General features: G+C 39.8%; 2 protein-coding genes and 1 long non-coding RNA gene across 6 annotated transcripts in view; 1 reads left to right on the forward strand and 2 right to left on the reverse strand.

The window, feature by feature from the left end:
- ZDHHC20 (zDHHC palmitoyltransferase 20) overlaps nt 1-3,065 on the reverse strand; it is a 66,777-nt gene extending 63,712 nt beyond the window's left edge. The window contains exon 1 of one of the 2 annotated variants that reach the window (XR_014175262.1): nt 2,845-3,065. Coding sequence is in view for 1 of the 2 variants with exons in the window: in XM_081951669.1 (XP_081807795.1) it covers nt 2,845-3,004 (160 nt within the window). In the remaining variant the exon portion in view is untranslated. The remainder of the gene's footprint in view (nt 1-2,844) is intronic. The other variant, XM_081951669.1, reaches the window with a different exon arrangement.
- A 3,641-nt stretch (nt 3,066-6,706) lies between these two features.
- On the forward strand, nt 6,707-14,801 carry LOC309391386. Its single transcript, XR_014175263.1, has 3 exons — nt 6,707-6,916; nt 9,011-9,059; nt 14,704-14,801. It is a non-coding gene; the product is annotated as an uncharacterized lncRNA (long non-coding RNA).
- Nucleotides 11,341-15,895, reverse strand: part of MICU2 (mitochondrial calcium uptake 2) — a 74,451-nt gene continuing 69,896 nt past the window's right edge. The window contains exons 11-13 of one of the 3 annotated variants that reach the window (XM_081951763.1): nt 14,749-14,906; nt 13,174-13,280; nt 11,341-11,924 (exon numbers count right to left, since the gene is read on the reverse strand). In XM_081951763.1, coding sequence (XP_081807889.1) covers nt 13,176-13,280; nt 14,749-14,906 — 263 coding nt within the window. In that variant the 3' untranslated portion in view covers nt 11,341-11,924; nt 13,174-13,175. Of the gene's footprint in view, nt 13,281-14,748; nt 14,907-15,895 lie in introns of all 3 variants that reach the window. The other 2 variants (XM_081951762.1, XM_081951761.1) reach the window with 2 other exon arrangements.

Raw genomic sequence — 15,895 nt, forward strand, 5'->3', positions numbered from 1 at the left:
AGAGCTGCAATGTGAATCAAGAAGGGCAAGTGGAAATGTGCAAGACATGCAAAAAGGGTGCACAGACGTGCAGAACATGTCAGGAAGGGTACTCTGGTATGAACAAGTGAATGGGGAGGCACAAGTACAGAGGAGCTAGGGCGGCTGCAGGTATGAGGGAGCCCTGCGGCTTCTCCATTAACATCACTCTGAGGAAACTTTGTACAAGTAAAGACTTTGTTCAAAGGGAGGATGGCATGGAACATAGGCAATTGCAATTGAGTTCACGCTTCCAGCAGGATTCACTATTGACATGTGGGAAGCTGTCAGAAAATGTTTTAAATGTCTATCAAGTAACCGCAGCTGAAGCAGCCACCTCTCCAGACTTCATTCCTAAGGAAATACTGGGTCCCGCGCATTCTGAAACGTAGTCTATTTGAGGTAACACCATTTGGTAATAAAATGGTGGCCCTCTGATGCACTGTTTTGCCCAATTGAACGTTATAATCAGACAGTTTTAGCAAAATATGGAAAGATCCATTTTTTAAAAATCCATCTTTGATTTTCTTAAAACAAGTGCTATAGTCATATATCACCTTTAGTTAAGAATGGAGGTACATTGTGGTTAGTTACGATTACTTGAAATATGATTAAGGGCTCTGAGACTAGTTACTACTATCCTTTCATCTTTTTGAATTGCTCTGATTAAGTGAATAAAATAGGAAACTAAATCTGCAATCCATATCTACTTTCTTAGAAATATGATTTATTGAACCCAGTGGGATTTGCATGCTATGCATGCATTAGTTTTCATTGTTATTATCTTCAGCAGTCACTTTTAATTACTTCATAAAAAGCAGAAATTAGGAATTCCACCTATATTTGCCTTGCCATACAAATCAAACCCACCCTATATTCAATCCAGCTTCTTTTGCACTTTTAATTTTATTTGGAATGGGCCCTAAACCTTTTAACAAATGAAGGATTTAATTAAAAATAACCCTTCTAGATCAACATGATAGGAACCAGTTCTGTGTTACAATTTAATGAACAATATCCAAAGAAACAGGGAAACATTACTATACAGCAGTGGTTCTCAACCTGTAGGTCGGGACCCCTTTGGGGGTCGAATGATCCTTTCACAGGGGTCGCCTAAGACGAGAGAGGAGGAGGAGCTTCCGGAGGGAATGGAGGTTTACCTCTGAGCTCCGTTCACGCGGAGCTCTCTACTAGACCTGCTGCTACTGCGAGAGTCCCCCCTCTCGCAGTCATGGCCTCCAGCCCTTTCAAGGGCCCACCTTGAGGACGGGTTTGTTAACCCAGAGAGGTGGAGGAAGCGTGCATTAAGGGTTTTTTTCTGTTAACCTCCTCCGTACATGTGTGTCTTTGTATTTATGTATGTCATGGGTTTATGTAAATGTTATATGTTTTTTACTCCATTGTACGCCGCCCCGAGTCCTATTCGGAAAGGGAGCGGCTAATAAATTTAAATAAAAAAAAAAAAATAAGACCATCAGAAAACACATATTTTAGATGGTCTTAGGCACCAAGACACCAACTTTATGGTTGGGGGTCACCACAACATGAGGAACTGTATTAAAGGGTTGCGGCATTGGGAAGGTTGAGAACCACTGCTATACAGAATACACTAAAGCAGTGTTTCTCAGCCTTGGCTGGGGAATTCCGGGAGTTGTAGTCCATCTGTTTCAAAGTTGCCAAGGTTGAGAAACGCTGCACTAAATTATTTCTCTTCCCAATCACCCTTTGGGACTCAAATTTTGTCTAGTTAAAGGTAAAGTACATTTTTCCGTTAGTCAAAGCATTTATATTGTCTTCTCTGGGTGGCAGGGTCACAATTAATCCAACAACAGTATAAAGTAATCTACTACAGAGTGGACTTTCACAGTATATTCTCATTTCTGAATGTAGACTTAAACTTGCAGTAGGAATTCAAGAAATTAAACATGAAGTACATCTTTTTTAAAAAAATAATAATAATAGTGACCGCTCAAGGATTTTAGCACAGCCTGAAAATGAACTGCAACACTTGAACAGCACTCCTCAGTTATCAATCCCAACCTCGGGATGAAAGAAAGGCTCTGAAAAGGATTTGATGCCCATGATTCAGGGAAAACAAACACTTAGCAACGCTACCAGCATTTTTCTTGGTATACACCCCACTAGTAAAGACAGATGTACTTCTAGATAGGGCTACACAAGCCTTTGGCTCTTTCTTTACAAACACTCTGTTTGTACTGAAGTCAAAGGGAGACTTTGCCTCATTTCAGCTCCTCTCCTTAAACCGCAAGCCTCGATCCACAGGAAGGGATTCAAAAGAGCCTCTGGTCCGGGTTTCACAACACGAGGATGGATTGCAAATTCTCCCAGATTAAGGCAAACGACCAGGAGTAGTTTTAAACACGAGGTTTCCCGACCCCCCCCCTCCCCTTCCTTCCAGCTTAATCGTGTTCAAATCTCGGAGACTGCCTGTGAACAAAATCTGCAGGGTTTGGGGCAAGGTTTTTTTCCCCCCTTTTTCTTTTCCAAAAGTGGTTTGCCATTGCCTCCTTCCTGGGGCTGAGAGAAAGTCAGGCGGCAGGCAACAGGTTTCCTCGCCCCAAATCTTTGGAGAATGAATCACCCGCTGGACTTTTGCGCAAGAAGGAGGAAGCCGAAGAAGCCGGAAAGTAATTTGGGGGGGGGGGGGAGAGAGCACCGCTCCCTTCCCGCGGATCCCGCTTTTGAAAGCAACGCAGCGAAAGTGCGTCCTCCCCGGTTATGGGGCAGCTTCCTCCTCCTCCTCCTCCTCCTCCTCCTCCAGGCAGGGGGAATCTCCCCGGCGGCAGCGAAACCTCGCTTACTCACACACACACAGCTCCACCACGTAGGCGTAGTAGGACCAGGCCACGACCAGGGCGATGAAGACCACGGGCACCCACGCCAGCACCCTCTGGCAGCACTTGAGGACGTGCGACGGCGCCATCTTCCCCGCCGCTGAGCTGCCGCTGCCGCCTGCAGGAGCCATGGGTGCCGCCGCCGCTTCTCCGCTCGCCGCTGCGGCGATGCCTCCCTTCGGCCCCCGCCCTTGCCTTGCCTTACGCTAAGGGGGCAGGGCCTGGACGCGCCTGCCTTGCGCAGCGACTTCCCGAGGACGGAGGAGGAAGCGCGGCGAGCGTGAGGGAGAAGCGGCGGGTAGCCGCTTAAAAGACTGCGGGAGTTGGGGCTGGGTGTGTGTGTGGGTCTTCTAGCTGCCTCGCCCCGCCGGCTTGACCGGAGCTCCGCTTTTTTGCCCGGCCGCCCGGCCGTTCTTGTCACGTACAGCCAAATCTCCGCAAGCAGCCCTGCCCTCGCGGCTGAAGGAAAGAGGCGGCTCCACTCTGCGCGGTGCGGGATTGGCCGAAGGGTGGGATCCCCAAGAGCTGGGATCGCTTTCTTCTTCTTCTTCTTCTTCTTCTTCTTCTTCTTCTTCTTCTTCTTCTTCTTCTTCTTCTTCTTCTTCTTCTTCTTCTTCTTCTTCTTCTTCTTCTTCTTCTTCTTCTTCTTCTTCTTCTCCTTCTCCTTCTCCTTCTCCTTCTCCTCCTCCTCCTCCTCCTCCTCCTCCTCCTCCCCTCTTACTCGACCAGTGGATCAATTCCCGCCCGGGAGAAAACCGCCCTGAGTGATTTCTAGCGCCTTCCTCGAAAGGGTGTTTGTGTTCCTAGACAGCCGAGCTTGAGTAGTTCGGGGTAAAAGTCACAGGCAGGCAGAGTGGAAGGTCGAACTTGGCTGATCCTTGGAGCTAAACTGACTTTAGGTGACTGACCAAATAGATCACATTCAAATAATAAAGTCTTGTCAATCCCGGGTGGGTACATTGGGAATTGTAAGGCTTTAGGCTAGATTGGGCTGTCAAAGGAACAGCAACAAAAGAAATCAAGGGCAAGGTGTTCGGTTGAGAGATGGTCATTTTGCTGTCTACCTTGATTTGTGAACGTGGGGAAAGGGCTCAGCGGGTAGCGACGCCTAGTTGGGCATGGCTTATCTTGACAGTTCAGTAGGATCTGATCTGGGTGATACTCAAATAGGAGACCCTAGGGCTGCATGCTCCTTTTAGGAAATGGGGGGTGGGAGGGAATCTGCTTTTCATCCAGGAACCCCACAGGGCATAAATAGGGTTACCTCCCCTCCCGATTTTTTGTGTGAAGTTACCAAGAAAACTTATTTGGCTACTTCATGAAGTTGCCAGGAGTTAGGTTTAGGGCGGTGCCAGTTTGCCTTTATGAAAGCAGAGTGGGTGTGACAGAAAGCTAAACATGTCAATGAATCATTTTCTCAAACCTGGACTTCTCAAAAGTGCTGGTAGCCAGTCCTACTCTTAGGGTGGAGCAGGGGTGTCCAAACTTGGGAACTTTAAGACTTGTGGACTTCAACTCCCAGAATTCCCCAGCCAGCCATGCTGGCTGGCGAATTCTGGGAGTTGAAGTCCACAAGTCTTAAAGTTCCCAAGTTTGGACACCCCTGGGGTAGAGTGAAGCATTTGGAGGACAGTGCTGGTTTGGAAACCAACCTAGTTCTGTGAGTGTTTTGCCTTGTGCTTCTGCAGTCACACTTGGTCAGAAGGTACAGAGTAAGTTATGCCATCCAAACATAACAATAGTCCAGCCATCTCATCCGCTGCCTTTCAACTGGTACATCAGTCAAGCTATTGTATGTGAAAGCAAAGACATTTTGGTAGAAGCTAGGTTCCCCTTTTTGTTTCGCTACACATGAAACATTTAATTCATCTGTATGAACTACAAAGATGTAATTATTTATTTATTTATTTTATTAAACTTGTTAGCCGCTCCCTCTCCACAAAGGGACTCGGGGCGGTGACAAAGGGACTTTTCATCAAAGATGAAAAGCTTCATCTTCATAATTAACCCAAGAGTAAGATGTAGAACATCATTCCACATAGACATCTACTGGTTAAAGTCTGTAACATTAGTGAATGATGAATCATTCAACTCTGTGTTATATATGCAGTGTGTTAGGCCCGATATCAAAATAAATGTTGCTTCTCACTGCAACTGATAATTGCATCCTATAAAATTTAAATACAAAACAACCCATTTTGTAGGGCTTAGAACCTGAGACAAGGTGGTGATCCAAGCAACTAGGGCCACTGCTGTTTAAACTACTAAATCAATAACTTAAATTGTCTAAGCAGGTATCATATTCAAATACCTGCCTAAGCAGGTATCATATTCAAATAATAAAGTTAGTACTGTTTTGTATTGCATCAATTCTCCTCCCCACCCCTTTTCTTTCAGTAAAGGCATCAAGATAAATACTTTCAATTTAACCTTTTGAATTACATTAGTAAAAGTCTTTATTTTATTATTGCTATGGTAAATGTTATGTTGGTTGCAAGTAGTTATGCTAATGTTTTAAATTATTTTCATGTTTATTTAGAACTGGAAGCCTTGTATAGTTTATTTGGAAGGTAACACAGTATTATTCATAATTACAAAACTTTAAAAAAAAACTTCATCCCATTATACAGTGTCAAGGATATTCTTGTGCAGTTTTTCAACCTTACTAACTTTTAAGATATGTGGACTTCCACGCCAGGATTTGTCAAGTCGATTCTGTGCATTCCTCTAATCATTTTTTTTTAACAACACTTGGGGTGCACTGAGGCTAACTGCTATAGATCATCATCCCGTTCCATCTCTCACTTCCTCTTGTATTTATTTAGCCAGGCTAAATTTGGTCTATTAAATTCTCAATACATTTGTTCAATTCAAGTAAAGGATGTGAGTATAGTCACTCTTTACTGAGCTTACATCTCAGACATCTTTCCAGAAATATTCATTTATTGTTATTTTCTTTTGGCATACTCACCTGCAATGCTATTATTGAAGAATGAACAAGCTCCTCTTATAAAATGTGATTGAGCAAGATCAGTTGGGTGATGTCTTAGCAGATTGAATTAATGGAAATTTACAACCTGGTGAAATACCATAGTATTTTTAAGAGCTGTATAAAGAGTGTCTACTTTCTCAGTATGTGGTTACCCTATAATCTCGGTCAACATTTTCATCTTGCAAAGTAGGGATGTGCTATGCTTTGTGGCTATACGCATTACATATGTTGACATCTTCAACAAGCTGTATCTTTTCCTGGGCTTGTGCAATAGCTTTAGGATCATGGGAAAATATACATGCTTGAGCCAAGGACCTGCAATATCATTATCTATGTCTACTTCTGAGCATCTTTTCATCAACCTAAGAAACAGCAACATTCAAGGATCCTAAAATATATCCATATACAAAATCCCATTGTAAGCATGTTATAGGTGTGCTTAAAAGCTCATTGCTTTGGTTAAAGTTGTTATATCATCACAAGAATCCAAAAAGACAAGGCCCAAAAGAGAGAAAATTAAGACCTACTTAACAATCCAAAGGAATTTAGGATTTCAGTTTCTATTTATAAACTATTTATATATAAAACTAATATTATATTGAACTGCATATTTATATGTGCCTTTGATCACTGCCCAAGGGGTAGAATTATGAAAGTAATTTAGCAGTTATCTCATTATTTTAGAAATTGTCAATGTAATCATTGCAAATATGAATTAAGAAGGAAGGGAAGATAAAACACAAGGCTCCCCCTTGTGGGAGTTTTTTATTTATTTTCAAATGTAGACATATATTTAAGATTTGCCTGCATCAAATGCAAGCAGAGGAAAAGAACACTGTGGGTCCGGTCCTTGAAACAGTGTCATTGTTAAAACATATGTAATACATACTGAGTATGTATTCTCAGCGGTGGCTTTGGCCTTTGGATGAGTCTTTCTTTTGATACAAAGGATGTCTTTTATTCTCTAGGCCTTTAGGATGATGGTTAATATCTGGATCTTCACTCACAGCCTTTGGGCCAGAATGGCGGCCTCAGCTCCCATTTTCTAGAGGTATAGTATTTCAGCCATGTTTGCCATTGTCTGTCTTTTCATAAGTTTTATTATATAAAAATACTATTTATACTTCCTTACACTCGCCAATCCTCGCTGAGTTATGTAGTAATGATATTGTTATTGATATTGTTTGGGTAGGTTAATTTTATCTTCCAAATTTGTCTTTTCCATGCAGTCGAGGAAAATAAAGATTTTGGTTGCTTTTTCAGGTATAAATCAGTGAAAACAATAGCAAGGCATTTAACTTCTGAAGAAGAAAATTTTGTGAATCCTGTCTGCCAGATAACAAAAGATCCAGTGAAATATTGACAAGATTCAGTAAAGACGTACATCAAAACAGTTACAATAAACTATGGAAAGAAATGTATCTCAGTATTTTTGAGTTCCCTCATTTCCCCTCTGCCTACTCTACTTTTCAATTTTTGTCTTGCTGTCAATCAAAATCTAGACCAAATTATCTAATGTATGGATCTAATGGGTTCCCTCCACCCCCAGCTTTTTACTCGCATTAATGCACAATATAAAAAAAAATTGTGCTTACCATGAGTTATTTATGAAGTCACTGTGTCTCTACAGTTGCATTACATAGTGCTGAATTCAATGAAATACTATTTAAATGTACATGGAAGCTTGTGAGGGAAGACATATTCTTGGCATCTGTTATTGATTTTCAAGTATCGACTGTGGAAAAGAATTGTTTTCCCAACTATGCTAGTATATTAGCTCAGTCTGTTCCTAGAAAATAAAAGCCTGATGTCTTCTGTCCAAGTTTTAATAATATTTTTCCCAGCTTGATGCCAGATTCAAATAGGTTGAAGTACAAATCCTAGCATGAGTCACACTGACCGAAAATTATGAGGGCTGTAACTGAAGATGCATGCAAATAACCAGCGTCACCAACTCTTCTATGTAGATGTTGCAGATACTTTAACTCAGGGGTGTCAAACTCAAGGCCTGTGGGATGCATAAATCTGGCAAACGGGGCCAGCCTAGAAATAGCAAAGGACCAGCCCACAGTGCCTCTGGCAGCCAACATGAGGCACGGGGGCTGCATGTGGCCCCCCCATGCCTCATTTTCGGCCTGGACGACCTGCAGCACAGTCGGCCAAAATGAGGCATGGGGAGCCACGTGTGGTACCCCGTGCCCCATTTTTTATGATAGGGTGCTGCAGGAGGCATTCGTCCCATCCCCCTGCTGGCCCCTGGAGAACTACAATACTGATCCAGTCCTTGAAGAAATCCAGTTTGACACCCCTACTTTAGATGCTGCAGCCCGTCAGCATCCAGGCATCCACATCCAGGCTTCCAACTGGAATTGATCTAGGTGAGAATGTTTTCCCAGGTCTCAATAGAAGATCTGGACAGAATTCTATGAACTGGTTTGGATTCGTGTTCTGAATATTCCACGTTCCGTCTTCTCCATGTTCTATTACTTATATGTCTCCCAAGGAAAACACCACGAATAGAAAGTTTATTAGATGGTAGCTAAGTCTAGTGCTTTTGTAGTACTGTACTACATAGAGCATAACAAATGCTCAAGTAATGACCGTAATGGAACCTGCCTGTCATGGTTGTAAGTTGTGATCGCTGAATTTTTTAAAAATTTTGCCACTTCTTTTGCAGAGGCTATTAAGCAAACAGTACGGTTGTTAAGCGAACCAATGCTGGGCTACAAGTGCGGCTTTGCCAAAAACTGAAAGTGCGTCATGAAATGCAGTCATGTGACTGTAGGATGCGGTAAATGATGCTAAATATGGCCTGGTTTCCAAGCACCTGAAGTTTTGTCACATGACTGTGTGGAGGGTGATGGTCGGAACTTAGAATCTGGGTCATATGGAGCCCATCAGTATGTCTGTTGTAAATTTGAATAGTTGCTAAGTGACTAGTCACAAGTCAAGGAAAATCTGTAATAATGTCTTCGTATTTACATTGAGAAATTAATATTAGGAACAATAACCATAATTTGATACTGTTAATCAGAAAACCTGAAATTTCCTGCTTATTCAAACCATAAACCTGTGTGTTAATATTACCCTGCTATCGAAGAATTTCAAGATAAACTAATATCGTAAATATTGTTTGGAATTTCAGGTTGAGACATTGCTGAAACTGTAGTAATGCTACTGGTGAGATTGATCATGTAAGTACATATACTGTACCACTGTCTTGCAGAAATGGCTCTACTGTAACATATTACCAAATAAAGAAAGAAGCAATGTTGTAGATAATGTTGTGGAGAAATAAGGGGATTTTAAAAAAAACACTAAATCACATGGTTAGGCGGACAATTGCATTCTTCATTCTTATCATTGTGTTTTCTGCATTCAAAGCTATATATAATTTTCTGTTGAAGATATCCCACAATGTTAATTATGCAAGGCAAAACCATGAATGATAATGTAACAAGATTAGTTACATCTATTTATTTAATAGATTTATATGGCAGCCCAACTCACGTTGGTGACTCCCGGAGGTTTCAAAATTCACAGCTTAAAACTGCAGGACCACCATCCTACTGCCTCAACAGATATAATCACATTAGGCACTTGATTGATTGTCTATCAGGCTGGAGTTCACAGGCCTGCTGACAGAACTATGGCCTTCCAGAAAAGTAACAAGGTGGCAATATATTTCAATTAATCGTAGTTCTCTGTGTATCCAAATGTTTTCATCATTAAACAGCCTGGAAATTTTCTGAATCCTAAAGTTATTTCAAATCCAGAAATCCATTTAAGTTTGTAGCCCTCCAAAATAGAAACATCTATTTTGTTCCTCTCTATTAATGTCCAGGTAGTGTCAGGCAACGCTAGAAATATTTATAGCATGGCTGCAAATCTTAGTTCTCCAGACAGTTAACTCCTATAATATTCACAAATCGACTTATTCAAGTTTCTTTTTTGCAGACAAGAATAAAGTAGATTTGCCCATTGCACTATAAAGAACTATAAAAATATATCGATATATAGGCCTATACCCTAATCCTATAAATCCTAAGCTTTTTAAATATGATCATTTTTTAAAAATTTTCTTAGAGGCACTTGATCTATGTGACAGAATGGTTCTCTTGGGCTGCTCTTGCCTTACTAATTTAATTCCTTACAGATAGTACAGCATTCTCCAATATGGCCAATCTATCATCACCATCATTGCAATAATCATTTTTCCCCAATGTTACATTTAGCTAGTGCTATTATACTGTAGTAAGACATAGAAATGGACTGTACTTATCTAAATGTAAAATGCTAGATTTTGGATCTGCTTTTTCTCTGTGACAATGAGTAGGCAATAACATTTAACAAACAACTGTTCCCCTATTTTTTTATGATCAGTTGAATAAATCACAATCAGGTATAAATCATTTTTCTAAAAGAAGTTAAAAAAAAACCTGGAAATGAATCCACATCAATATTTGGAAGTAGCCAAAGCAACAGTCAAATTATACTGACCTCTGAGATTCTAGACAGTGCAAAACAAATACAATTAAATGACAATAGTTTGGAGAATGCATAGCAATGGTGTGTGTTATCTTAAATTACAAATATTGTTGGTATTCTAACAGTATTTCTTGCTGTAGAACAAAATGAGGTCATAGCACCAGCTAACGAATAAGGATCATTTATCCAAAGTAGCACACAATAATTGTACAATTATGTTTCCTTCAATTTCAGTACAGTTCATTGGCTTCAAAAGAACAAACATATTGCAGAATCAGCAAAATCTACTGAAGTATTATGATACTATAATTGGTGTCAATATAATACCATGTGTTTATTTAAAAATAAGTCCCACAAGATGCAATTCAGCAGTTTTGGCATCATAGACTATCATTATTGTGAATTGTGATGCATCTTAATATATAGAATTCAAGAATGTTCTTTGCATCCATTTCAACTGCCAGTCCACTTTAATATTTTCCATTTCCAGTAGGATGATTTAAGGCACTCACCAGCCAGGAACAATCATTTTAGGATTTAACTTTAATGCATTCAAATTACTGAACTATTTACTCTTCAAGGTTCCCATAATAACCAAAACATTTAATTGTTTGAATAAAGGCCATTGTTTGAATGACTTCAGGGGAGTTGCTAAGGTCCAAATACAGAAGAATGATTGGATGTTATTGGACCAATTATCTAGAGATCTAAGTATTTCTGGTGAAGAATGTCTAGGGATATTTTTGCGACAACTATGGACTGAATGATTGAGAATCTCCATAGACATTTAGCCATTGCAATTTTTAGTTATGTTTTTAATCATAGCATTTGTGGGGAGAATCTCATTAGAGCTGATTTGCCTGGAGAAATGTAAAAGAATTAAGGCTACAATATCTGGGCTAGTTACTGCAGTAGCAAAAAGATACAGCTATAAATCACTCCTTGCTCATTTAAAACAGATTAATTTAAACTCTAAAGGCAGCCATGTTTAAAAACTAAACTTTATTCTGTGGCGGTCAGGCAGAAAACATAACTAGTGTAGATGCATACTTTTAAAAAATGAATTTTTCATGATCAGCCTCGGGAAAGTTACTGGAGTGAAAAACAGTAACTTCAGCATGTATGTTCCTCTCTTTGCTCTGGGAGGTGAAGAGATGAATCTTCTGTCATTTTAACAACATTGCAACTCTCCTGTGAAAATGGCTGGCTTCAGTACAAGTGATTGGCCCAAAGTTTCCCAATAAATTTTAAAACTATGAATGAGGGCTTCCTTGGTCCTAGTCCTACCTTTAAACAATATGCTATACTGGAAGTATAATATGCTATTAATATTCATTCATAGCTCAAGTCAAGCAATTATTACAGATAGTAATCAGGAATTTAAACAATGAATCTGATAGAACTTAACAGTAAGCATATCAATATACAGTACCTATATAATGCTAACATTCATTTTCTTTAATGACTTCACTGTGTTTAGCTTCAAATCTTTGTACACTTGTGCAACTTACAATCTTCCAGTTTATGTAAACATTTTGGTATTTCCAGCTTACTGTGAAAGATGCAAACTCCTGTGCAAACAGAATAAAGTACAGAATACATGAAAAACGTAATAAAAACTGTTCTCCAAATGCAAAAATGTTGTCAAATGTCTATAAGGTACTGTGCTCTAAGAATACCTTTTGCTGATTAATTTCTTACCTAGAATTTATATTGGATATTTAAAGCTCAAAAACTTCTAAAAATTCCATTGCATTGCATTGTATTGCATTTTTCATACTTCCCTTTAACTCTTAAAAATGGGGATGTTCCCATGTGGGCTATGAAACTTGCGTTTAAAAGATATTTCCTGACTTACAACCATTTGTTTAGCAAGTATTCAAACGGCACTGGAAAAAGTGACTTATGACCCGTTTTCACACTTACGAGCATTGTAGTATCCCCACGATCAACGTTTGGGCACTTGGCAACTAGCATTTGTAACCTTCCCAGCTGGCTTCTGACAAGCGAAGTCAATGCTGGAAACCGTAAGTCGTAAGTGGAGGACTATCTGTGCTAAATTCCAGATAGGCTGGTAAACAGTCTCCATCTGTGACAACACGAGCACCATCTAAAATAACCCTAAAGCAAATTCTATTGCTGTTGGGATGTGCAAAGTGTTCTATGCATGGAAGGATTAGTTTCAGGTGGTTTGCCACGGGATCAAAACTAGCATATTTAAGAGAGAAGTACTTTGGGGAGAGACAGAGAAAGAGCAGGAAAGAGCCAATGAGGTTGCAGGCAGAGGAGGCAAGGAAAGGACGGTACTAAAAAGTGGATGGATCAATTGCATATGCTACGTTTGAAGCCAAGCACGCTGGAAATGGTAGTGGCAAAGGGGAAGGGAGGAAAGGAAGGGGGGTTTGGTAGTGGTTGGGCTGGTGGTTATGTCATGATTTAAGCCATCAGCAACTAAGGGCAAGGAACAGGAAGGGCTGGGAAGAGCTCAAAAGGGCCATTTCCTAGAGGTGGGGAAGAGGGCCAAGCTAAGAAAGCTCCTCCCAATTTCGTTTCAGTTAAAATGCAGAACAACCAAAAGTGCTTTGGGTGTGTGTGTGTGTGTGTTCATTTCTATCAAACTGCAGCACCCCTGAATGATTCCGAAACACAAAAGGCTTTTTTTTTCATGCCCACCCCCTATCAAAATCAAATAATGGAAATGTCTGATATTTTATGGTATTAAATGATTGCATTTCATCTAGTAGAGCCAAACTGTAAACAAACACATGAAAAGCAAAGCGAAATCAGAAAGCTGAGTCATAAACGATCTTACAAAAATACATTTAAAAAGGACTCTTCCCAGTTTGCTTCCAAACTTCTTTTGCTCCTTTAATGGTTTCTCGTTTCACACATTTCCAGTAACCTTGGACTCCTTGTTGCTGAGGCACCTGTGTTTTTTTTAAAAAGAAACGGTTACCAATCTATATTTAAGTTATAATTTTTTTTAAGGCTGGCTACATTGGGTGAAGTCAGCTATCCAGATCCATCTGTCTGTTAACCATTCTGTCAACCATTCTTATTGGTCCAAACACATTTACCTGATTGCAGGGTACATTACTTTTGTCCTGGTTAATCATCTGATAAATGAACTTATCACAACCACAAGTATTTTTTTGTGGTTGGAAGCTGCCTGGATGAATGAATCCTTCTTTATGATTAGGGAGGATCTATAAATCATGACCAGAGGGAGCAGCATAGTTCTAGAAAGGCACTTCTGCAGTTTAGCTGTTTTATGATTAGATATGACATGCAAATACAGCAGGGCCAGCCTGCCCTCCTTTGTTGGGCAGGCTGACAAAAGCATCCATTGCTTGCTTCTTCCATTTAGCCATTTATTTATTTTGTAGTAAGAGCTAAAAGTTGAATTTGCTTATTTTTGTCTCTCTTCCCCATCATCCTAGGCCTAGGGCCAAGATGGGGAACCTATGGCGCGTGTGCCAGAGGGGGCATGCAGAGCCCTCTCTGTGGGCACATGTGCCATCACCAGCTGCTCTGGTCTTCACGGGCGCCGGAGCACCTGAGAATGCCCCCCAAAATGGCCCAAAAGGCCATTTTTCGGCTGGTTTTCAGCCCCCAAATTGCCTGAGAACGGCCTAAAAACAGCCTGGAAATCAGGTACTTTGGGCCATTTTCAGGCCGCCTTTGGATCGTTTTTCGGGCCAAAAATGGTCTGAAAACGGCCTCCAAAGCAGCCAAAAAAACAGGCATGTGTGCGCCGGCCAACTGGCCTTCAGGTTTCCAGTGCTCCGACACGGGCATACACACATGCACACGCATGTATGCGTATTCTGGTTTGGGCACTTGGTGCCAAAAAGGTTCGCCATCACTGGCCTAGGGCATGTATTTGGCATAAGCCATCATTTAAAAAATGCTTTGAATACACGATTATCTAATTTCCTTTTATTCTTTTACTCATTACCACCATTAGAAGCTTTGGGATTGGTAGCATGAGTAAAGTATCTTTGACCTAGGGGTGGCTCCCAGTGACCCCAAGGAAATATTTATCCTCTACATCAAATATGTATCATCTACATCATCTGCCTGTCTGTCTATGCACCCACCCACCGCAAGTAGCACAAGAGATTGTATTGTGGCATAATCTCAACACAGTATATTGTATGGATATCCATATTCAAAGAGAGATGATAGATTCAACTGCATTAAGCAATTTGTATACCAGCAAGCCTCCTATTATAAACTGCTTGTTTTAATAAAATAAATATTTTATTTATAAAGCTGTTAATTTTTTTTAAAAAATCTACTAGGTCCTATAAGCTCTATGTATAAGCTCTCCTTACTTTATTAAAACAGTGAGGCAATTAGACATTTCTACTGAACATTTGAGAGAAGAATTACCCTTAATCCACGATGCATCCTGTTTTTGAGGACTCCAAGGAACTCTGCATGGCTGAGGCAATTATCTCCGTCTAAATCAAAGATCTTGAAGATGGTGTCCAAAACGTTATCTGAGAGCTCCTGTCCTGTAGCCACTTTCACAGCTCTCTTGAACTCCGCTAACACAAGCAAAGATAGTTCATGTTTCTATTAAAAATAATAACTAGATTTATAAATCTAAAGAATAAAGGAATCTGAGAACTTTACACTCATATAATTAATAGTGTGATCGGAAGATGGGAGCCCATAGCCATGCTTAAACAACTATGTAGCGCTGTATTTATTGAAGAAAAATTACTTCTATTTTCACAGAAGTGGAACCAGTTGCTTTATGGAAAATAGCTAGCTTTTTACCTGAATCTGCTTTTGAACACAGAAATTTGCCCAGTAAACAAACAAACAAACAAACAAACAAACAAAGAATTGCAACATTTTCCCTGGAATATTTTTTACTCCTATTACATTTCTGAAGGAATTGTTCCCCCCCCCTCGAGTACATGTATTCTAAAAGATTTATGAAAACAATCTATAATAAAAAATTTATTGAGTTTACTTTTCCTTGCCTTTGTTTTCTAAGGAGCTACACTAACTGCAATAGAAAGTCACTCCTTACAATCATGCTTTACGACAATATATAGAAGGGCGGGAAGGAAGATAACATTTAACCAAAATGCAATGTAATTTTAAAAAAATCAAATCCATATCAAATGGGGGGGGGGTTATGCATTTTTAAAAAGATGTAACAATTCTGTACTAGCAATGGATTAACAACAGATGATGAGGGGGGAAAAGAGCATTACTATAAAGCAAACCAAAGATGTTGTTCATTTTTGGATTCTATTGTCTTATAATTTCTTACTTACATAAATGGCAAATTGATCCCATGTTTACTTGTTAAGGGTTCAGCTTTGTAGTAAGGTTTATAAATGCAATTTCACATACTATACTTCATATATGCATTCCACTTTGTCACTTCTTTTTTAAAGAGATTAAAAAAGAAGAAGAAATATACTTAGTTTTTGGTAGAAAAACCCCATATACAACTAGGCACACTGTATAAATATTTGTTTTATACAGAAAAAAGGGTGGATCTTTGTAAGAGCTCTTA

This window comes from Natrix helvetica (assembly GCF_964273705.1).
Source record: "Natrix helvetica genome assembly, chromosome: 4".
NCBI lineage: Eukaryota > Metazoa > Chordata > Lepidosauria > Squamata > Natricidae > Natrix > Natrix helvetica.